At 52.2% G+C, this 23,821-nt stretch overlaps 1 protein-coding gene across 1 annotated transcript; it reads left to right on the top strand.

The window, feature by feature from the left end:
- Positions 1 to 614: 614 nt before the first annotated feature.
- CHRDL2 (chordin-like 2) lies at positions 615 to 23,618 on the top strand. Its single transcript, XM_014961552.1, has 9 exons — positions 615 to 691; positions 1,667 to 1,809; positions 6,882 to 6,975; positions 8,081 to 8,136; positions 9,463 to 9,631; positions 10,477 to 10,671; positions 14,305 to 14,487; positions 19,607 to 19,699; positions 23,059 to 23,618. Exons 2-9 carry the CDS (start codon positions 1,744 to 1,746, stop codon positions 23,136 to 23,138), a joined length of 936 nt encoding a protein of 311 aa, XP_014817038.1. The 5' UTR covers positions 615 to 691; positions 1,667 to 1,743; the 3' UTR covers positions 23,139 to 23,618.
- The last annotated feature ends 203 nt before the right edge of the window (positions 23,619 to 23,821 follow it).

Genomic DNA, 23,821 nt, shown 5'->3' with positions numbered 1-23,821 from the left:
TGGCACCCCTACCTGGAGCCACAGGGGCTGATGTACTGCATCCGCTGCAGCTGCTCTGAGGCATGTCCCCCACAAGGTTCCATGGGAGGTGGTGGGGATGCTGCTATGGTGGGGCATCTCAGCTTTTAAGTTCTGGTGTCTAATTTGACCAGGGAAGCCCTGTCCGGCCCCTAGGAACAATGGGTTAATCTCTTTCCTTTTGAAAAAGCCCCATGTGCCCCAGGGACAACCTGTTGGGTTGACCTTGTGAAGGAGATGTCTCAGTGGTGTGGGTGGAGGTGGCTGTGAGATCACAAATGATCTTTGATGATGAGAGACGGACCATGAGCTGGATGGATTTTAGCTGGGGATGGAGATCATAGAATCATAGAATGGTTCGGGTTGGAAGGGACCTTAAGGAGTCATCAAGTTCCAACCCCACTGCCATGGGCAGGGACACCTCCCGCTAGACCAGGTTGCTCAATGAGATGTCCTTGGCTGGGTGAGCTACACCAGCACAATCTGCTGTGATAATGTGGCCATCATCCACCACCTTCTTCCTCATGCAAGGGTGATCATGTAGCTGAATGAACCATCTTTCTCTCTGTATCTCCCCAGAACACCAACATCAGGTGCTACAGGATCCAGTGCCCAGCTCTGCAGTGTGCCAGCCCCATCACGGACCCCCAGCAGTGCTGCCCGAGGTGTCTTGGTAGGTGGACATCCCGTGGGGAGGAGATGACAAGGTGGCCGTGGTCCTGCAGGGCGTACCTCAACTGCAGCCACTTGAACGCTCATGCTTGGAGCAACGTAGCGATGCTGGGTCTGGCCCTGCTCATGGTGTCATGGCAGCAATGGGGCTGCTCATGTTGCTTTTTCCCCCCAAAAATATCACTTAGATGGACAAGTGGTCTCTAAGAGACCGCTGTCTCCAACATCCCCTTCATCCTCAGAACATCCTGTCCTTTGTAGGGACAGACAAAATGTCAGTTCTCAGTTCGAGGAAAAAGCAGAAGCTGATACTTTATTCAAATCATTTGCCAGCACAATGTGTTGGGTAGAGGAAAAAGAATAATTTTGAAGAATTTAAACAAAATCCTTGATTTTTTCCCTCCTTTGGGTGTAATGACTTTCAACATCAGATGGAGTCAGGCAAAAAGGGCTTCTCCCATGGGTAATTGGCTAAAAATTAAAAATAGTGGTTTTTTTTCTATTTTTTTTCTCTAATTTCCCAAATTGCCAGTGTTGTTTTTTTCTTCTAGCTTTGCCACCACTCTGGCATGGCAGGGACCAAGGTCTTGGAAGATCAGACTTCCAGGTTTTCACAGAATCACAGAATGGTAGGGGTTGGAAAGGACCTTTGGAGATAATCCAGTCCAATCCCTTGGCAAAGCAGGGTCACCCAGAGCAGGTTGGACAGGAACACGTCCCAGGTAGGGGTTGAATGTCTCCAGAGAAGGAGACTCCACTACTCTGTGCTGAGGTCAGTGCAGTCAGGGCAGCCTCGTTCTCCAAAAGCTTTTGGCCACTCAATGCTCCGGCCACTTCTTTCTGATAACCATGGTGTGTAAAGTTCTCCTTGTCCTTTTGGGTTGGGCTGGTGGGGAATCTGCTGAGCATCCAGGCTATATTGGGGCCAGGCAAGGGCAGATTCTCAGCCCAGTTGCTTTCTCATCTTCTTTTCCAGAGCCACATTCCCCTTCTGGCCTCCGGGCACCCGTCAAGTCCTGCCAGTACAATGGGACGACCTACCAGCAAGGCGAGATGTTCACCACCAACGAGCTCTTTCCCAGCCGCCAGCCGAACCAGTGTGTGCAGTGCAGCTGCTCCGTAAGCTACCTGAGAGCCCATGGGAGGTGGGGAGGGCTTGGGATCTACTTCTGCACCCCAACAGTGTCCCACCAGGTCAAAAACCTCATGAGAACCATTTGGTGGTACCAGCTTATGGTGGGATGGTTTATCATCAGGATCAGGTTATCAGTGCAGGAGATTGAGCTTCTTCTGAAGAGGTTCTGGGTCCTCCTTGACCAGTGACCAAGGACCACCACAGAACTTGGTGCTCCCCCCTCAGCCAGGTGCCTTATCTGGCCTTGACCCTGAGCAGGGTGGGCTGCAAATGTCCACTGGGCCCTGGGGTTGGAGCACAAGACACTCACCTGCATCTCCTCCCTGGTGGGAACAGCACAAACAAGCTGTTCCAGGGGTGGGATATTCACTGGAGATCCCACAGGCCAGTTCTGGACCCTACTGGGGCTTCTTGGGGTGGGCAGGGGGACAGCCCTGTCCTCATCGAGCATTTGCCTGCTGAAGGACAAGTGCTGTCCCCACAGCATCCAGCTGTCCCACCTGCCCCTCTGAGGCATCGTATGGCAGATGGTTGGCAAGAGAGGACAACCAAGAGCCTTTTTACCCATGTGCTTGGGGCAAAGCAAGGCAACAAGGACATGAGGTGCCAGCTCTTGGGCTTCAGAAGTTCCTGGGACATCGAAGCTGGTGTTGAGCTGGTGAGATTGAGCTCCAGAAAGGATTTGGTGGCTCCCAAACACTGCTGGGTCACTGTGTCTCATGGTGCCTCCAGGCTTATGCCAGCTCCTGCCTCTAATGGCTGGAGCTCACCCCCGATGCAGCCAGGACATGAGAGCAGAGAGACAGGAGCAGTGGAACCGTAGCAGTCAGAGATGGCAATGGGCAGGCACCTGGGGATCTTGGAATCATAGAATCACAGAATGGTTTGGGTTGGAAGGTACCTTCAAGATCATCCAGTTCCTACCCCCTGCCATGGGCAGGGACACCTCCCACCAGACCAGGTTGCTCCAAGCCCCCTCCAACCTGGCCTTGAACCCCTCCAGGGATGGTGCAGCCACAGCTTCTCGGGGCAACCTGGGCTAGGCTCTCACCACCCTCACACCAAAGAAGTTCTTCCCCATATCTCATCTCCATCTCCTCTCTTTCAGTGTCAAACCCTTCCCCCTCCTCCTAGGGTTCCTCTCCCTCATCAGGAGTCTCTCCTCAGCTTTTCTGGACCCCCTTTAGGTACTGGTATCTTCTTCCCCCTTGCTTGGATTTAAGTGGAAGCTGAACCCAGGGCTGAGATGTCCTTGAGCACCAGGAGCTGGTCTCATCTGGAAGCTCCTGAAGTGTGTTCACCAGCCCCCTGGGCCAGTGTGTGTGGAGCTGGTGCCCTGGAGAAGGGCTGTGCATGTGCTTTCCAGGCTGTCTACAAAAAGCATTTGCAGTAAGCATCTGCCTTTCACGCTGTTGCAGTGACCTTTGCAGGATCGTTGCATGCCCATCTAGGGCTACAAAGATGATTAAGGGACTAGAACATCTCTCTTACGAGGAAAGGCTGAGGGACTTGGGTTTTTTTAGTCTGGAGAAGAGAAGACTGAGGGGGGATCTGATCAACACCTCTAAATCCTTGAAGGGTTGGTGTCAGGAGGATGGAGCCAGGCTTTTTTCAGTGGTGCCCCGTGACAGGACAAGAGGAAATGAGCACAAACTTGAACATAAGAAGCCTCATCTAAACACGAGGAGGAACTTCTTCACTTTGAGGTTGGCAAAGCCCTGGAACAGGCTGCCCAGAGAAGGTGTGGAGTCGCTTCTCTGGAGACATTCAAACCCCACCTGGACACGTTCCTGTGGGACCTGCTCTGGGTGGACCTGCTTTGGCAGGGGTTTGGACTAGATGATCTCCAGAGGTCCCTTCCAAGCCCTATCATTCTGTGATTTTGTGACTCCTTGATGGTCTTGGCAGCCCTACCTGAGGTCTGCAGCAGCGGCCAGGATGCTGTGTGGTCCTCAACATGCATCCCCTTGATGGATTGCCCATCCACCACCCGTTGCCAGCACTGGAGGAATGTTCCATCTCCGTGAGCCTCCAGTAATGCCCTGAGACAGGGCTTGGCTCCACTCTGCCCAGGTCCCTCCCACGGGCTGGGATCCTGCAAAAACCCATCAAAACCCAAGTCCTGACACTTCTTTTGGGAGACATGAGGCAACTGGGCCAGCGGCAATGGGGAAAGTGTGTGGAACGTGGAGCCGTGTGTGCCAGGAGCTGAGTGTTGGGAGATAAATGGAGCAGCTCCTCCTCCTTGAGAGGGAGCGAGGAAGGGGGATTGAAAGTACCAAGCTTGGACTTTGAAGTTGTGAGGAACTGCTCATACCAGCAGCAGTCTTTGGCATAAAAAAGAAGAGGGTTGCAGACGTGGCTTTCACCTTCCATCATACGGAGACCTTGGATGGGACCAGGCTCCTCTGGTCTGTTCTTTGCTTGTAGCAAATGATTGGACTAAGCTTGGCTAGGAAATAAAAACGGGTGAGAGCCCAAACCACCTCCCTGTCTTGTGCCATGGGCACGCATATGGTGGTTGCCATCAGCTGATGGCTGATGTGATCTGTGCATTGATCCTGGCATCTGTGATACCAGGATCGATGGTCTGAGCCTTTGGTGCTTGTCCATAGAATCACAGAATCACAGAATCTTCTAGGTTGGAAGGGACCTTAAAGATCATCTTGTCCAACCGTCAAAAAAAAGACACCCACACAACAAACAAGGAGCATCATCACTAAACCATACCTCCCAGCACTTCATCAACCCATCTTTTGAACACCTCCAGGGATGGTGCCTCAACCGCCTCCCTGGGCAGCCCATTCCAATGGCTGATGACTCTTTCAGTGAAAATTTTTTTCCCAAAATCCAGCCTGACCCTCCCCTGGTGCAACTTGAGGCCATTTCCTCTTGTCCTGTCACCTGTGACTTGAGAAAAGAGACCATGTCTCAGAGCCAGGTGGCTTGGAGTTAGGTGGCAAGAGGAATAGCTTAAATATAGAGATTATACAGCTTTTGAGGCTGGGGCTTCTCTTACGGACCCCAACTGGCTGCCAGCCCACCAGGTTGGGGAGAAACACCAGGAAGGAGCCCTCAAATCCAGCTGTACGTGTCCACCTGGCCTTGCTTTCCTATCTCACCTGCCACCATCCCCAGGAGCCTCTCGGAGGGACTGGCTCTTGCTCAGGCTCTGTTTATTCGGTGGGATAATGCCCTTGGATACGAAGGGGAAAATAAAAGGGTGGCTGTGGAGCTTTGCAGAGGCTGGGTCTGGCCGGGCTGTGTCTGATGTTGTCAGCTGCTAGAACAGCTGCGTGAACAGCTGGTCTGAACCTCTTTGAAAACTGCCCCGGGACCAGCGCCTCCGGGATAAATCCTGCTTTTTATGACATTTGCTCTTTCCTGCCTGAGGCAGGTCTTCGCCATGAGCTGCTGGTCAGAAGGAGAAAGGATCTGGACTCCGTGGAGGTCATAGAATCACAGAGTGGTTAGAATTGGAAGGAACCTTAAAGCTTATCGAGTTTCAACTCCCTGTCCTGGGCAGGGACACCTCCCACCAGCCCAGGTTGCTCCAAGCCCCCTCCAACCTGCCCTTGAACCCCTCCAGGGATGGGGCAGCCACAGCTTCTCAGGGCAACCTGGGCCAGGCTCTCACCACCCTCCCACCAAACAAGTTCTTCCCCACATCTCATCTCCATCTCCCCTCTTTCAGGGTCAAACCCTTTCCCCTCCTCCTAGGGCTCCCCTCCCTCACCAAGAGTACCTCCCCAGCTTTCCTAGAACCCCTTTAGGGACTGGAAGGCCAGTATAAGGTCTCCCCGGAGCCTTTTCTTCTCTAGGCTTAACCTTCCAGGCTGAACCCCCAACTCTCAGCCTGTCTTCATTTGAGAGCTACTCCAGCCCTCTGAGCATCTTTGTGGCCCTCCACTGGACTCATTCCAACAAATCCATGTCCTTCTTGTACTGAGAACTCCAGGGCTGGACTTTGTGGCCCTCTTCTGGACCCACTCCAAAAGGTCTGTGTCCTTCCTGTGCTGGGAACTCCAGAGCTGGATGCAGTACTTCAGGTGGGTTCTTCCCAGAGCAGAGCAGAGCAGAGGGGCAGAAGCACCTCACTTGATCCTTAGGTCCCTGAAGCAGAGAGCAGGGTTTGGTTTTCAGCAGCCTCCTCCAGATCCTCTCATTTACCAAACTTTCTTCTTCTTCTTCACATTCCTTGCACTCACAGTGGTTTGGCTTCCTGATGGTAGAAGAAGCTGCTGTGGTTCAGTTTTCTAAGGAAATCTTTGGTTAACCTCTCGGTTTCAGTTGACTGAGAGTTTATGGATACCCCAGAAGAAACTGCTCCATGGAGAAGAGGACCATGCTGTTGAGGTCTGGCCACTGCTGGGCTGCTGAACATCCTTTTTACCCTTCTTTAAAGCAGCAAAACCTTAATCCTGCAGCAAATGGGTGCAAATCCATTGACTGACATGGGACTGGGATGCACCGAGGTCAAGACTGGCCTTGGCCCATGGTTTTCAGCTCGAACGCTACCAATGATATTTACCAAACTAACCACCAAGCCAGTGGAAGAAGGTCTATGCTTGGACGTCCATCCACGGCTCTCGACCCATTGTCTTTGTGTGCCTGGTTCTGGTGTTATCGAATAACCTGAGACAGAGGGAGGACAGAGCTGTGGCCTGGACCTGGGTGGGGGTTCCCCTTTCCACCTTTCCTCCAGGCCCTTGGGCTGGGAGATGTCAACGAAGGTTGTTGGTGGGTGTCGTGAGGAGTTTACAGGTGTGTGGTGGCAATTTCAGATCTGGTAGTCCTAACCATGGCTGAGAGAACGTGGACTGGCAATTGGTGGACACCACCCACTGTGCAAGATGGAGAGTATGGCAAGGGCAGATTTTCAGCTTTCATCAGTGGTAGATGATTGGTGATATCTGGGGATGGAGCACTGGGGGGCTTTTGATTGGTGCTAGATCTGCAATTTGAAGCTTTGGCACCCCGACACGGGTGACACACACCCCTGTCCAGACCTTGATAACACTGAAAAGGCTTTTTTTTCTTTTCTCCTGTCTCCCAGGAAGGCCAGATTTACTGTGGCTTGATGACCTGCCCAGAGCTGTTGTGCTCCTCTCCCCTAACTGTGCCAGATTCCTGCTGCCAGGTCTGCAAAGGTAATGAGGGGCCCAGGAGCTGCTCCTGAGTGAGGGCTGGGAGACCCCAGCCAGTTGCCACCAGCTGGTAGGAGCCATTGCAAGACACTTCTGCAGGATTTTGGAAGCCTGTGCTGTAAATGAGGCCACTTGCTCTGTCTTGGTTGCACCAGGAAACAAAAGATGAGGGTTCCGTTTCTCTCTTGGATGCTTCCCCTCCCACATTTAGCTGTGTCCTGCCTCCATGTAGCACGTATGGTGGCCAAAGCTGAGCTCTTTGCCCAAGCACTGGTGCAATCATGCAAGAGATGTGACCTGCGTGGAGGGTGGAGTCCTCCAGACCACTCAGCCACCAGGATGGAGATGGTTGTATGGACCATGTAAAGATTGTACATGTTGCTATTGCTTCAGAGAAGTTTCCAGGACAGTCAGGGAACCCTTCTCCTTTCCACCCCAGTAAGGCATGGTGGAGTCTCACTCCCACAGCTCTCCATGGGGGAGAAACTCTTGAATTTGCTGCTGTTTCCCCTGACTCACACCTGGGAGGGTGAGGAGAGAATCAAACTCTATGTCTCCAAATGAGACAGACCCAGGAGTGAACGGGCAGGTTCACACCTTGCTGACAATGAAGTCACAGCATAAAATGACTCTTTAATACGAGAAATATTTATGAAGATGGAAGGCCATGGTGGTCTCCTGGCCATGGACACAGAATGACCTCCTCTAGGTGCCTCCTCCCAACTCTCTCCTTCTGCACTTTGTGTTCCTCTCTCCTAGTTTTCTTTGGTGCAGATGGGGCATGTCATTAACTCAGTAGAGAAGTGTCTTTGGATTTCTTTTAATGCCAGATCATCCCCCTCACCTGATAATCTACTTCTGGGGTGTTTTCATGCCACCTAACTTCAGAAGCCACAAAGCCATGTCTTCCTTGGAGCTGAGCTCTCATTAGTAGTCAGTGGGGATAAAAGGGGTTTGGGGCTATGGCTCCAAAGAGCTCATTTCTCTCCAGACCTCACAAGTGGACCAGCACCCTGAAGAGAACTCCTTTTAGTCAGTTGGGCCCCAAAGAGAAAATCCTCATCCAGCCCTGCAGCATTTCACAGGACAATGTTTTTTTCCCTTGCAGATGGCTCATTTGAGAAGTCCACGGAGGAGGAACCCCTGCAGTTAAACAGAGGTGTTGTACGTGACATTTGCATTTTAAAACTCAGAATATTGCTTCTAGCACAGCCCCATTAGACAGCTCAAAGAAAGCCAGTTGTCCTTCACCATAGTCTTCTGCAAGGAAATGTCCAATAGCAGCTCTAGGAGGTAGTTGGTTCCTTGGAGAGGAGAACCACAGACACCTGGTTTGCAGATGAATCATGGCTTGGTGTTGTTTCTAGGGGAGGGCCATCAGCACAGGCTGAGACCTCAGACCACCAGGGAAAGACTCCTGTCCTCTTCCTGTGAAGCATCTCTGATGTCTTTGGAAGAGCAAAAGACGTGCAGGAACTGGAAACCTTGGGTACTTCTCCTTCTTCTTGGCCAATCTGGCTGAGGTTGGCCAATAGGTTAAACCAGCTGAGGAACAAGGTCAGAGCAGACTCAGAGGTGACCAACAGCCAGATATGACCCTTCCCCATAGAGTCAAATGGGCCAAATCTCTCTTTGGGGGCTTTTGCTTCAGGAGATGGTGTATCCTCTCCACCTTGGGCTCAGTGGTGTCCTGCCTCTCAGTAGTAGCTCCCACAGAGCAGTCAGTGGTGGAGCTGGCCACCAGCATGCTTTCCCAGGCTGTTTGTATCGGCAGCCCCAGCAAGGAAAAAGTGACTCCTTGGCTGCTGAGGGTGGATTCATGGTGACATTTCAGAGCTGGGCAGCCCATGCCAGGTCTGTGGGATTAGGTCACTTACAGCTCCTGGCCCTGCCCTTTTTCATACTGCTGGGTGAAATGCCAGCGTCACACCTCCACCACCTATAAAACCTCCAAAATAGACACAAGGAGACCCTTTGTGCTGCGTGTCATGTCCCAGCAGTTTGCTCTTGGAAGACCGGGATGTTCTTGGGATTTCAGTCTTGCTGGCTGGTGGCTCCACCACCAACCCTCCTGGTGCCAGCCAGGTGAGAGTGTAGGACACGGCATGTCCTACCTCTCTGATTCTGGTTGGGTTGCACGGATGCTGGTCCTCAGTTTCCCAGCAGGCATCTAAAACAGACTAGCCCATTTCCCTGCCCATGTTGGGGATGTAGGACCTCACCTGAGGGCATTGGGTTGAGTGTGGGATGAGAAGGGTGATGCCCCAATGAGGGTGACTCACCTGCAGCAGAGGGAGGACACCAGTGTGGGGCATTGACACAAACTGCTCAGCAACCCTTGGGTGGTTGCAGGCACCTGGGTCGTTGCTCATCCCTATGGACCTTCCATTCCTGATGGAAGGTGTGCATGGCTTTTTCCAGCATGTTTTGGAGCAAGAACAACCCAACTGCCAGGGTCTGAGTCCCCTTCTTTTCTCTGACTGCTCACAGAGGCACTCGCAAGACCAGTGTTTGGGAGAAGCAATGGGCAGGAAGCCACCTGGAGCCACCATGTCCACTGTTCTCAGTTCTTCCCTGGAGTTCATTCCCAGGAGCTTCAAGCCCAAAGGAGGAGGTGGCACCACTGTGAAGATCGTCTTGAAAGAGAAGCACAAGAAAGGTAAGGGATGGAAGGGCCAGTTTTCCACCACCGAGTCCCACCTCCCACTCCTCATCCATCTACCTCAGCCCTGGTGTCCCACAGCCTCTTGACTGCATGAATCTACCACTTCCCAAAAACAGTTGGAATTGTTCCTTGGGGTGTTTTGGAGATCTGGGGCTTGGGAAGGGAGGTGCTTTGCTGGAAGACTCCACATGGTCCTTCCAGGACTGTGCCGCAGAGGGACAGGATGTTCCTCCTTGCACCTCCCCACCACATGTTGGGTCTGTCCCAGTGCTGTGGTCTTTCTCCCAGAGTAGAGAGTAGGAAAGTGAGATGAGGAGGCAACTCCATGGAGCCAAAGGGGGAAAGACAGGTCCCTTCTCCTCTTGGGGGCTCTCCCACCACTGTGTCTCCAGAAGAGCTCTTTCCAGTCCTTGAAGATGAAGCCCTGGAGGAAATTTTGGGACCTCCAAAAATTTTCATGGAGGAGTCAGCAGGTGGCACTCTTCACTGTGCTTCATGCATGTGACAGCCTCGGAGAGACCCTGGGCTTGCAGAAGCTTGGAGGCAGGTGAGGTCCTGCCCACACTTTCCACTTGTCTCCACCAGGGTGGTTGACCTCAGTAGCCTCCATCTCCTGGACCGTGATCCCCTGCCTCATGTCACCTCCTGGGTGGGGTGGCTGCAATATCCCAGTGTTCATTGGTGCTGGATGTGCTGCCAGAGGACCATGCTCCTCAAGACAGCAAGGACCACCCATTTCTGAGATGGTGAAATGTGTTGAGCTCCACCAAGCCTTGGGTATACGAAGAGGAGGAGGATGATTTATCTCCATCAGCAACTTTTTTCTCTCTCTCCTCCAGCTTGTGTTTACAATGGAAAGACCTACTCCCACGGGGAAGTGTGGCACCCTGTCTTCCGGCTCTACGGCCTCCTGCCCTGCATACTCTGCACTTGCAGGGATGGTGTCCAGGACTGCCAGAAGATCACATGCCCCAAAGAGTATCCATGTGACTATCCAGAGAAAGTAGATGGAAAATGCTGTAAAATATGTCCAGGTAGGTGAGATCCCACCTGCTCCTGCAGCTGCCTTCCAGTTCCTTCTTTTAGCTTTGGTTTAAAGCCCAGAGCAGATGTCTAGGTGTTCACATCATGGGTGACCAGGCCACAAAGAAGATCAGAGGGCTGGAGCACCTCTACTATGAAAACAGGCTGAGAGAGTTGGGGAGGTTCAGCTTGGAGAAGGCTCCAGGGAGACCTTGGAGCCCCTTCCAGTCCCTCAAAAGGGGCTCCAGGAAAGCTGGGACTCCTGCTGAGGGGAGCCATAGGACAAAGGGGAAGGGTTTGACACTGAAAGAGGGGAGATTGAGGTGAGATGTGGGGAAGAACTTGTTTGCTGTGAGGACGGTGAGAGCCTGGCCCAGGTTGCCCCAAGAAGCTGTGGCTTCTGCATCCCTGGAGGGGTTCAAGGGCAGGTTGGAGGGGGCTTGGAGCAACCTGGTCTGGTGGGAGGTGTCCCTGCCCAGGGCAGAGGGGTAGGAACGAGATTATCTTTAAGGTTCCTTCCAACTGAAACCATTCTATGATTCTATGACCTGAATTCACACCAAGTGACTTCAGCAGGGCAAGGACTGATGTAAGGGTTGGCCTGTCTTGGAGGGCCAAGGTGAGGAAGCTGCACCGATCCCAAAAGGTTGCGTCTGTTGGGTGGGTGCAGTCTGGAGAAAGATGCCTGAGGAGGGAATTTCTAAGAGTCTTCAGAAAGGTGGAAGATGCTTTCTGGGGAGAGGGTACAGTCTGTTCTCCAAACCTCCAGCTGGGCCAAGAAGCCATAGGGTTAAATTGTGGCAGCTGAATCGTAGGTTTGAGATTAGGAGGACACTTCCCAGGTGCAGGGTTATCTGTGGCACTCATGGTTTGTTTGAATTTGAGTTGAGGTCCCCGTCCAAGAAAGGGGAGGTTTAGAGCCACAGTTATTGGGGTGGGCCAGGTAGAACTGGGCTGGTGCTGGGACTGGGACGTGGTAGAGAGGATCCCTCTTTTTCTTTCATGTTCGAGGAGTTTTGGGTCTCTCAGCTGCTTCTTGGTCTTTGGAAAGTTGTTTACCTTAAACCAAGGACCTGGCAAAGATGTGATGGGGCATGAGATCTTCTCCTGTTCCCACTGGAGATTGTTTTCTCCCTGTGCTATCATTCAGCAGTAGATGTTTAGAGGATGGACCACCCACTGCTTCCCTTGAGAGGCTAAAGATACCTGAGTCTCTGAGCCTGACAGCAGATGCAGCAGTTTCTGGGTGATCTCCTCTGATATGCATCTTCAAGATGGTTCTGGGGGGGGTGGATCTCACCAGGGAGTAGAAGCAAGGGGCATCACCACATTTAAGAGTGGGGGCAAACAGGCTGCAAAATAATATCAGCTGAGATTTTCAAGCTTTTCCAGCCTCTGAGTAGGGAGGTTCTGGGATGGCCTCCCCGGGGGAGCGAAGGGCAGAAGCTCAGCTTGTTTTAATAAGGTTTCTGATATGTTTATGAGCAGGATTTATGACGTGGTGCCTGGTGGGAATGGGATGTGATGACTGAGCAGAGCCCTTCCAGTCTTGCATTCTCATTAGAGCGGGTCTTTCTGGTTTAAAGTCTACAACTCTCTCTGCTGGGATCTCTTGTCTGCTGCTCAGTCTTCATTTATTTCCAGTTAGACGCTCTGACCTAGCCAAAATGAGTTTCTTCTTGCTTTCCAGTACTCACAGATAGCGATCGCGCACACACACACACACGTTGCTCAGCCAAGCTACATGCTTGTCCTCTGTTTCACTGCAACGGAGGTTTTGCCCATCTTCTTTTTTCCAGGCACTTTCCATGACTGTCCTCCTCTTCCAGGAGGCTTGGAGAGAAACGCTGAGCCATTCCTATTTGCAAAAAGGGACCCTGATTGAAGGGGGATGGCTGTGATGCGTTGGTGGGATGGGGAAACCATCACAGCTGCTGGGGACAGAGCTGGTGGACGGGGTTCTTGAGTCCCTGCTCCTCTTCCCCAACACTGTTGGCCGTGGAGTGGCTCCAGGGTGAAGCTCCAAGGTTGTTAAATACCTGTTGTACCTGTGAGGACATGTGGTTCCTTCCCCGTTGTGTGAAGGTGGGGCTGCCTCCATCGATGTGAAGAGCAGCCCTGGAGTAGGTGAAGTTTAATGGTCTGGGATGGAGGTTTTCCTGCACCTGGACCCCGCGGTGGCAGGGGTGAGGGTGGTTGGGCTGGGATTGTCCCCCCCTTCGCATCACGCTGAGCCTGCAGAGCTGAACGTTTGTCTTCTTGTTGCTGAAAAATCCCAGCTTTGCAACCCTTTAAATTGGGAGTCCCGTCCCCTCTCCAAGAAGAGTAGCTCAGGACCACCCCAGAGAGCACGGGGGAGAGCAGGATCAGGCCTAAAATAACTGTCCTACTAAAATAAACCCCGCGCGTCTATTTATAGCCAAACTTTCTTTCGAGTAGTGTAAAAAGCTTCAGCATCCAAAATGACGGGGAGAACAAGGCTAAATTCAGCAGAGCTGGGCTCCTCTGCGTTCCAAGGACCACAACCAAAGGCAATAAATCTCCTTCCAAAACCGTGGGGGATTCTTAATTACTCCAGATACGCTAAAAATTAAAAAAAAAAATTAGCAGCTCTCCCTCACCGGGGACGTTGAAAAAGTCACGTAGGGTCCCACCGATGTCCCTGGTAGGGGTCTCCCCGCTGTCGTACCCCATGTGGGGAGGGGTCTAGGGTTGGGGTTGAGCCCACCCGTGGGGCTGAGCTGGGCACGCTGCCCAGGCAGCCCGGCCACGGCGTTGGCTCCTGTGCTGTGGGCTCATCCCTTCACTTCGCTGACGTTCGCTCCTCCGGGACGGCAGCGGGAACGAAATACGAAGTGGGGAATCCAACCTGGGGTAGGACCAAGGTCCCTCCGGCAGGTACGGGGCATCCAGGTGGAGAAAAGCCCCCCTTCCCCATCCCTGCTGGCGTAGAGGCGGCCGAAATGAAGGGGAATGGAAAATAAGGGGGGGGTCTGGAGAATAAGCCTTATGAGGAGAGGCTGAGGGAACTGGGGTTATTCAGCCTGGAGAAGAGGAGGCTGAGGGGAGACCTTCTTGCTCTCTACAACTACCTGAAAGGAGGGTGTAGAGAGATGGGGGTCGGTCTCTTCTCTCAAGTCACAGGCGACAGGACAAGAGGAAATGGCCTCAAGTTGCCCCAGGGGAGGTTCAGGCTGGATATTAGGAAAAATTTTTTCACTGAAAGGGTTCTCAGCCATTGGAATGGGCTGCCCAGGGAGGTGGTTGAGGCACCATCCCTGGAGGTGTTCAAAAGACAGGTTGATGTAGTGCTGGGAGGTATGGTTTAGTGATGATGCTCCTTGTTTGTTGTGTGGGTGTCTATTTTTGTCAGTTAGGTTGACGGTTGGACAAGATGATCTTGAAGGTCCCTTCCAACCTAGAAGATTCTGTGATTCTGTGATAATGGGATGAGCAGATCCACAAATTCTTTATCGACATCTCCCTTTGCTGCTGAGGCACTGAGGGTCAAACCCTGGGAGCCAAGGTCATCGCGTGGCATCAAAGCCAACGAGATGACTTTCCCTCAACTCAGATGCTGAGGTGACATCCTCCAACCTCCTTCCTGCCCCTGTTTAATGAATTCTGTCCTCGTTTTTGCCCAGAAACCAGAGTCAAACCCACTGATGAAATAGTCACCACCCGGTGTGGCAAGAACCCCAACCGCGTCCTGGTGTACATGTTTGTGCCACCGAGCTCGGAGACCTCCAAGGAGATCCTCAGGACGATCGCGATCGAGAAGGAGCCAGCGGAAGAGGTGGAAATCTACAACTGGAAGCTGATTAAAGGTGAGTCCTGGAAGGAAACCAGCCAGCAACGGAGGAGGTGTGTGTGGAAACCTGGTGCTTTCCAAGCTTTGTTCAATTTTTCAGGCTTTTCTAGTGGTGCTCCAGACCTTGTGTAGTGAGTCGAAACCTGCTGACAGCAGGCTGGCTTTTCTAACTCCCTCTTTCGGGCTCTTTTGCTGCAGTTTTATGCAGACCAGAGGCTGGAAACCACTTTTGGCCCCAGTGTACCCTCTCCACAAGCTGCAGTACCGTCTGGAGGCACAGCACGTGGGCAAACAAAGCAAGGGCCATGGGGCTGCTCCTCCAAACCTGCCCATTCTGTGCCAAATGCACATAGAAAACAAAGCAAACAATTGTTCTGGTCATTCCCTATTTTTGCTTTTGCTCTTTCCACCCCCCCAAGTCCACCCATCACTGGGAGCAAGGCTTGCAGAGCTGCTGTGAAGGTGCACGCAGAGGGGATGAATTGTCCCCCAGCCTGCTTTTTGGATGGGTGGATTTGGATGGTTCTGTTGGGGTGTCCTCCAGAGGTCAAAGCACAGTGAATACACCATCAAACGACACCAATCTCTTGTTCTGTCCCTGTACCTTTAGCTTTAGAACACTCTTATGGACCAGAGGAGCCTATGTCTACTGGAGACACTTGGTCCAGTAGATATTTGTGTTATCTTTTCTCTTGGGCCCAGGAAAGCATTGCAGTGCCCCAACCCTGAGTTTCTGTTGGACATACTCTACCCCTGGCAAAAACTTTTGCCTTGAGCATTTGAGGTTGGTCGCACCCCAGTATGGATATGGTGACCCTCATCCTGTGTAGCTGGGTATCTTCTGGACATGTCTAGGCAGATATGCTGGACTCCTGGATCTTTTCATGTCTCACCTCTCTCCCTAAGGAGACCTCAGTCCTCCTGGGGCTCGCTCTTAGCAGCTGCTGAGGGTGGGGACATGTAGATGGTAGCTGGAGAAATGAACTCCAGAGATGAAGCTGTGGCTGCCACCATGTTTCCATCCTCCCCCTGCCATCCTCCATCCTCCACGGTGCCCCTCTCCCCGTCCTCCCCCCTGCCTCGGCAAAGCCTCCTTCACAATGGCACCTTGTAGCTGGAGGACAGCTCTGAGCCTGCACTGTCTGGGCCCCACCATTTCCTCTCCTCACTCCTTGGCAGAGGTCGCCACCCAAACCTTCTCGCCACCTTCTGAGGCCAAGAGCTTCACGTCTGCACAGAGCTCCCGAGCCCTGCCAGCCAAGGACAGGGGAGGCCCTTGTCCCCGAGGCCAACACAGCTCTTTTGCTTGGCAGAGCAAAGTGTTACTGTTGGGAAAGAGCATGAGCTCAGTCACATATGGATTCCACCTCTCCATGGTCCATCACTCTACCAACAGAGCAGCGAGTGTGGAGAAAAGAGGCTGCAAGTCACACCTGGAACCCATCCATCTGCCTTTGTATGGGCTTACGATACCTACGTGGCCTCATCTATTTCTGTGCTGGGATGGTTTCCTCCACAAGGCAGGAGTTGGGAGGAGAAACCAGTGCCAACCCCCAGCTGAAAGCTTTAGCCAGCTTGCTGGTGGTGCACCACCAGCTCCCAGATGAGTAGCAGAGGGGGCTTCCCCACGTTTTTAGGGGTCCGAATATCTCTCAAGTTTTGAAATGTGACTGGCTGGTGTTTTAGAGCAGGAATTATCATGGGGAGTGAGGACAATGAAGGAAGAGAGAGAGACCAGTGCGGTTTGGAGGCTCGATTGTTGACTTTGACTCCTGCCCTTCACTTTGAAATGTGACTGGCTGGTGTTTTAGAGCAGGAATTATCATGGGGAGTGAGGACAACAAAGGAAGAGAGAGAGACCAGCACGGTTTGGAGGCTCGATTGTTGACTCCTGCCCTTCATCCTGCCTTGTTGGAGGCCTGGGCTGTACTTGGAGGTATGGTTGCTCCAAGGACCTCTTTCCCACATTTACCCTGCCAGGCCGTCGATTGGACATTGACCAAAATATTCCTTATTGTCCCAAAAACCTGCGACTCTGGGACCTTCAGCGATCCCCAGTGTTCCATCATGCTGATGTACCCTCACATCTGGGTTGGAGGGGGCTTGCAGGGTCTGGACCAGCCGTCTTCATGCTCTCCTGGCATCTACTTGAAGATTCCTGCCGTGGAGACTTGACAGCCCATGTTATCTCTTCAAGAGCTACAAACCCCTTCCTAAAGGAAGACTATTCCCAATGTGTAGCCTCTCGGCGGCTCAAGCTCATGTCTTCTTGCCCTCTCCACCACAGGTGTGAAGAGCAGGCTGCTTTCCTCTGAAGGTGCCATCAGGTCCTGCCTCTGTCCTCTCTTACACAGTTTAAGCAGTTGAGTTTTTTCAGTCTTTTCTTGATGTTAGAAATTTCTGGTCCTTTGGTCCTCCCCATAGCTCTGCTCTGGACTCTGTGTCTTACTTGAAGTTCAGAGACGAAAACAGGGTCTGGTCAAATGTCCTACTGGGTCCCATCCTGCTGGGATGGGTCTCATACCCCGATGTGCACCCCTGTACCTGTCTCTGTCAAAGCTGAAGCTTTGTTTTGCAGATGATTTAGCAAGTATTGAGATCAGTTTCTTGAATGAGAATCACTTCACTCCTCAGCCCAACATTAAGCACCGTGTTTAAAGAGTCATGTTGGTTGTCCATGGAGTCAGCAGAGAGAAGCGGTGAAGATATGTCTCATCCATCCATTCTGGGATGTGCTCTACTGGACTCTGCTCATTTTTTGGTCCAGAGTCATGTTGGTTGTCCATGGAGTCAGCAATGAGAAGCGGTGAAGATATGTCCTGTCCATCCATTCTGGGATAGGCAAAACAGCTCTATGGAAGAGCTTATGTCTCCAAAATTAGGAAAGATGAGTTGTTCCCTTGGAGATGGGGCTGGTCCTCAATTCATTCCTTGTGCTCTACTGGACTCTGATCATTTTTTGGTCTTGAGGCAGTGCCTAAAGCATAGAATCATAGAAAGGTTTGGGTTGGAAGGGACCTTAAAGCCCATCTCGTTCCAACCCCCTGAGATGGGCAGGGACATCTCCCACCAGACCAGGTTGCTCAAAGCCCCATCCAACCTGGCCTGGAATGTTTTCAGGGATGGGGCATCTCCCACCTCTGTGAGCAACCTGGGCCAGTGTTTTCATAGAATCACAGAATGGTTTGGGTTAGAAGGGACCTTAAAGCCCATCTCATTCCAACCCCCTGCCTTGGGCAGGGACACCTCCCACCAGACCAGGTTGCTCCAAACCCCATCCAGCCTGCCCTTGAACCCCTCCAGGGATGGGGCAACCACAGCTTCTCGGGGCAACCTGGGCCAGGCTCTCACCACCCTCCCACCAAAGAAGTTCTTCCCCACATCTCAGCTCCATCTCCCCTCTTTCAGGGTCAAACCTTCCCCCTCCTAGGGCTCCCCTTCCTCATCAAGAGTCCCTCACATCTCTCCTGTAGGCCCCCTTTAGGTATTTTAGCTTAAAGCCATCACCCCTTGTCCAGTTCTAAAAAGTCTGTCCCCATCTTTCTTACGAGCCCCCTTTGAAGCACCAAGAAAAGTGCTAAGTGCTCAACAGCCCCACCACCTCCCTCCATCTCATCCTAAACGTCGCAGAGAACGGTCCTGCCTGGTGGCTGGGATCTGCTCGCCGCGAAACGGCGTCATCTTCTCCCGGCTCCATCCCATATTTCCTCTCTGGTGGACAGCAGGCCTGGTGGGCTATTCTTATCTTGCGCCGCCTCGTGCTCTCCTCGTGCCTGCTGGAGCACCGTCTGCATTCCTCCCCTGCTCCCCAGCTCCTGGCATCTGTCAGAAACCACCATCCCTGGGGCCAAAGGTCTCCGCCGGCTCTCCCAAGGCTTTTGGGTGAACATTATCTAGGTCGGTTGATTAAAAGATGTTTATCTCTTGTAGCTCTTGTTTAAAATATCCTCTTGGTTACTAATGTACTGGAAAGTGCTTCATCAGCCGGGGGGACTATAAGCACACCCTTCTGCTCCTTTCTAAGTATAGACCAGGAGGATTTATTGAACACTTGTGCTTTCCTTGCGTCATTAACAGTTTTATTATCTCCATCCCTGTATCTTCTTTTGTTACTGGTAGGGCTTCTTTTCCTGACCCACTTAAAGGAATTATTAATAGTCCAAATATCCACATATTTCTCCGGATGTCTTCGACTTCCTGTATTAGTTTTCCACAGTCCATAACATCTCGTTTATATGGATTGCTAACCGGTTCCCGTTCGTTACATACTCTTTTTATGTGTAATTGCTGCTGGGAATCAGGGAAAGTCTCTTAACCAAATAAAGGGGGGGACCACGTTGCCTTTCACGTCTGCCGGTGGCGAACGGCCGGACGCAGGAGGAGCCTGGGTGAGAGGTGGGGAAGGATGTGCCAGGCATATCTGCCTGGTTTGTCACGCTTCGCAGGCAAAAATATGAATATCACAACCCCTTAATCCTGCAGAAAGGTCGCTTCCGTTGCTAAATGCAGGTTCTGGTTGTCTTGGGTCAAGTGTCTGAGTCAGGCACCTCCGCTAACGGGACGGTGCTGGCACCGACAGAAATATCAATCTCTGCTGAGGTCATTCGTGGTTTCTGTTGTTTTTTTTTTCTTTCTGTCCTGGAGGAGTTTCAGGGCCGGGGGCAGAGAGATGGAAAACTTTGGTCCCTTGGCTGCTTCCAGGAAAGGAAAGCATCTGAGGATGGAGGGGCCTCTGTGGTCGGGGAAGATAGATGGTCAAGAGCAAGAGAGAGAGGGGAGGGGATCCTACTGATCTCACCTTAATTTCTCTTATGCTTTTGGGGAAGATGAGAGGTCCTCCAGTATGAGATGCTTTCCAGAGTAACAAAATCTCATTCTTTCACCTGTTTTGTGCTGTTGTCCCGGCCGTGTTCTCCTTTATCATTTCAAATGAGATTTCTCCTGGTCCTTGGCCAGTTCCCAAACTCCCACCAGCTTTCGGCAGCAGGTCCCTCACCAAACCAGGACCCCAGGGCATCCAGAGCAGCCCGTGTCCCTTCTGCATCTCAGGAGGGGACAGCAAGTTGTGCATCCAAACCCCTCCGAGCCTTCAACTGAACGTCACAGAGTCTGATGCTCTGTGTTTCCCTCTGCAGGAATATTTCATCTGATACAGACCAAAAAGATCAGCAAACAAGAATTCAAGCAAGAAGCACAGAACTTCAGGCTGATCACCAGGACGAATGAAGGTAGGGAGAGAAAAATAAAACAACAATAGCTCGTTTCCCCTCTCCTCCTGCTGAATCTGCCCCAAACAGCCTCCCTGGCCCCATAGTTTGCTGACCATTCCCTAAATCCCTCCGTGGTGTGGGGAGCTGAGCCGTGGGGAGAAGCTTGTGCAAACGGAGCCGGGTCGGGGCCGACCTGTCTTCACACAAGATACGCAACGCTCCTGGTGAGCAGTCACATTTTCACTTTATGGTATCGGAAAGGGCAGCCAGCTTTCTAAAAGTGGATGCAGGCTTGTGAAATCCAAAGGCTTTGTCTCTCCAAAAGCCTGTAAAACTGTTTGATTTTTATATCTAATCCATCTGGCGTTACACAGGGAGGGCGGGCGGGTGGGGGTGGGAGAAAATAAAAAAAACCAACCCCAAAAATGATGCAAGGCATTTGAAAAAAAGATAAACTCTTGAAATATTAAAAAGAAAAAAAAAAAATCATCCTTAATCTTCTTGGATGTGCGTAAATGTTACAAAAAGCAGGAATGCCAGCGCACATGCCGAGAGTGCCTCTGAAGCTGCCGTGTTATTTCCCTCTGGCTGCCTCTTCGCCGGGGCTGGGTTGGAGTTTAAGGGGGTAGGTTGGGATGGGAGCCCCTTCCCGGATCCTCCAGCACCCACAGGTCATGGGGTCGACTGGGAACGGTGCTGCTGCCCAGTGCATACCAGCACAACCAGTGCCCTGGGGAGGGTGGAGAGTTGTTTTTCACCTCCTCATCCGTTCCAGACGACATCTCTTGACTGAACGAACCTTGGAAGATTTTTTTCCAAGTCCCCACTCCCATGTTTGGGCTTCGTGACCCCATGGCGGGGGGGGGTCTCTGGCACGTGCCCGTTGCTTCTTGCCTCAGTTTCCCCCCCTGACAAATAACCCTGTTGTGAAACCATCCCTCTGCCGTTGCCGCAAGCACTAGGAAAGTGTTGGCCGGTGATTTCTTCACAACAGGGGATTAATTCAGCCAGAAAATATGCCCCCCCTGGGGATGACGACATTAGGGCTGCATAATCCTTGCTGGGATTACGGGGGAAGCAACCACCTAGAGGGAAAGCACCTTCTGCACCTCTGGGGATGCTGGTGTCTGCCGTTGCCGCAAGCACTAGGAAAGTGTTGGCCGGTGATTTCTTCACAACAGGGGATTAATTCAGCCAGAAAATATGCCCCCCCTGGGGATGACGACATTAGGGCTGCATAATCCTTGCTGGGATTACGGAGGAAGCAACCACCTAGAGGGAAAGCACCTCCTGCACCTCCAGGGATGCTGGTGTTTTTTGGGGGGAGCCAGGAGAGGAATGGGGACACTCTGTGCTGGTTTTTGGGGTGTTTCCCCAGCTCCCACTGATGCATGTGCATTGCAGGGTGCCTGCAGCCCACCGGTGAGGCTGTGGTGGAGGATCTAAGGGGGGTTCTTCTCCTTCTGCAGCAGGATCTTCCCCCGCTGTAGGTCGCAAAGCCCTGCATGAAGAGCCAAGGCTGGGGCAGCAGCAGCAAAACGAGTATGAATGTAGGGGTTTTGAGCAACCCGCCTCCAAAAAATGGGGCTGACAGAAGTGGGGAGAGAATCGTACCCACGTATCCATGGCCCACGAAACGTCGATTTTGCCTTTCTGATGATGAGTCAGAAGACAAGGAAAATGCTTCTTTCCACCAAGAGGCAGGGAGTCAGCCCGAATCCCAGACAAACTGGGAAGGATGTGCCCAAACCACTCACCTTAAAGCCTCCTTTGAGGAGGCAGAGGGAGGGATTTATCCCTGTTTCAGACTGAGCTCCTTTTCTTTTCAGAGCATGCGAGTGGTTTTCAGGGAAAGCGTTGGAAACGTTGGACTTGATGATCCCTTCCAACCAAAACGATTCTATGATTCTATGCTGCTGAATGTGCTGTTAATTGCATTGCAGGAGGTATATAGGGCTCCTCTTGACCTCAAATACCATTTTAATTAAACGATGGCAGAATCTAGGACCAGACCATGGGGCTGCTGATGAGCTGCTCTGGTCGTGGCCGGTGTTGTGGATAGACCTTTGTCCCCATCTCCATCCCAGCATGGTCCTCATGTGTCATAGAATCATAGAATGGTTGGAATTGGAAGGGACCCTAAGGATCATTGAGTTCCAACCTCATTCTTCCAACCAAAACGATTCTATGATTCTATGCTGCTGAATGTGCTGTTAATTGCATTGCAGGAGGTATATAGGGCTCCTCTTGACCTCAAATACCATTTTAATTAAACGATGGCAGAATCTAGGACCAGACCATGGGGCTGCTGATGAGCTGCTCTGGTCGTGGCCGGTGTTGTGGATAGACCTTTGTCCCCATCTCCATCCCAGCATGGTCCTCATGTGTCATAGAATCATAGAATGGTTGGAATTGGAAGGGACCCTAAGGATCATTGAGTTCCAACCTCATTACCCAGGGCAGGGACACCTCCCACCAGACCAGGTTGCTCCAAGCCCCCTCCAACCTGCCCTTGAACCCCTCCAGGGATAAGGCAGCCACAGCTTCTCGGGGCAACCTGAGCCAGGCTCTCACCACCCTCAAAATAAAGTTCTTCCCAATATTTCACCTCAATCTCTCATTTTTCAGCTCAAACCCCTTCCCCCTCGTCCCATGGCTCCTCTCCCTCATCAAGAGTCCCCCCCTCCCCAGCTTTCCTGGAGCCCCTTGAGGGACTGGAAGGGGCTCCAAGGTCTCCCCGGAGCTTTTCTCCAGGCTGAACCCCCCCAACTCTCTCAGCCTGTCCTTCCAGCAGAGGGTCTCCAGCCCTCCCAGCATCTCCAGGGCCTCCTCTGGACTCCACACAACCCAGCTGGAGTTTGTGGGCTGTAAGAAAGCACTTTGCATTTCTTTCAAACCTGCTGTCTGACACCTCCCCTGGGTGCTCCTTGGCTCCTGAGCTGGGATGGACACGGAGCTACATCATTCGTGGTTGTGGGGGGGCCACTTCCACACTGGCCAACTGCCTCCAAACTGGCCACCGTGTCTCCTCCAAACCCTGAGCTGCTCTATCATCTCATAGAATCATGGAATTATGGAATGGTTTGGGTGGAAAGGGACCTTAAAGACCACCCAGTTCCACCCAGGGACACCTCCCACCAGAGCAGGTTGCTCCAAGCTCCCTCCAACCTGGCCTTGAACCCCTCCAGGAATGGGGCAGCCACAGCTTCTTGGGGCAACCTGGGCCAGGCCCTCACCACTCTCACAGCAAAGAACTTCTTCCCCAGATCTCATCTCAATCTTTCCTCTCCAGTCTGGAGGGTGCTGTTTGTGGGATGAATTGTGTTTTCCCACTCCAGGGGTTGTTGCTAACGAGTGTCCCACCTCTGCTCATCCAGGTCACTGGAACATCTTCCGAGCCCAGACGTCAGACCTGAGGATGACAGAGAGCCCAGAGAAAGAAACAAAGAACTTGTAAAGAAAAAAAACACCCTAACGTAGCTATTGATTTATCTACACACACACACACACATACACACACATACACGTATATATGAAAAAAAAAAAAAAAGAAAGTTGCATTATTAAAATAGACTGGCACAGCAATAAAGGGTACACTAGTGTAAATTACAGAAACTCCAGCAAACGAACCAAACCAAAACCACGTTGAAGCCATGGCCGTGGAGGTGCCTCTCTCCGGTGGGAGAGCGGGACGAGAGGCCGCCCGTCGTCTCCTGCCACCGAAGGAGGAAGGAAGGTCTTCTCCTGCTACGAGGGGAGGAAAGAGAGCCAGCAGAGATGTGAGACCTGGTGCCACGTGAAGATTGGGGATACACGTTCCTGACACCCCGGCGTTTCTGAGGAGCATCAGGAGCAGAACGTGACCACGCTTCTTACCAATCGCCGGCGCAAAGGTGACCTGCAAGGAGAGAAAAAATCATCCTAATTTCTTCTCTTGGAGACCCTGTGACCTGCAACGGGTTGGGTTTTTTTTGGCTGAATATCCTCCACCCGGCGTTTCTGAGGAGCATCAGGAGCAGAACGTGACCACGCTTCTTACCAATCGCCGGCGCAAAGGTGACCTGCAAGGAGAGAAGAAATCATCCTAATTTCTTCTCTTGGAGACCCTGTGACCTGCAAAGGGTTGGGTTTTTTTTTTGG

This window comes from Calidris pugnax, unplaced genomic scaffold (assembly GCF_001431845.1).
Source record: "Calidris pugnax isolate Ruff unplaced genomic scaffold, ASM143184v1 scaffold636, whole genome shotgun sequence".
NCBI classification, from domain to species: Eukaryota; Metazoa; Chordata; class Aves; order Charadriiformes; family Scolopacidae; genus Calidris; species Calidris pugnax.
The sequence above is the reverse complement of the archived record's forward strand: the minus strand, read 5'-3'. Positions and strand labels throughout refer to the sequence as shown.

What these genes read in the sequence shown, in the direction of transcription:
- CHRDL2 (XM_014961552.1), top strand. Translation starts at nt 1,744, where the DNA reads ATGTTCACCACCAACGAGCTCTTTCCCAGCCGCCAGCCGAACCAGTGT. An exon ending in CAACTGGAAGCTGATTAAAG is followed by an intron (nt 14,488 to 19,606) that starts GTGAGTCCTGGA and finishes TTCCCTCTGCAG; the next exon opens with GAATATTTCATCTGATACAG. An exon ending in GATCACCAGGACGAATGAAG is followed by an intron (nt 19,700 to 23,058) that starts GTAGGGAGAGAA and finishes CTGCTCATCCAG; the next exon opens with GTCACTGGAACATCTTCCGA.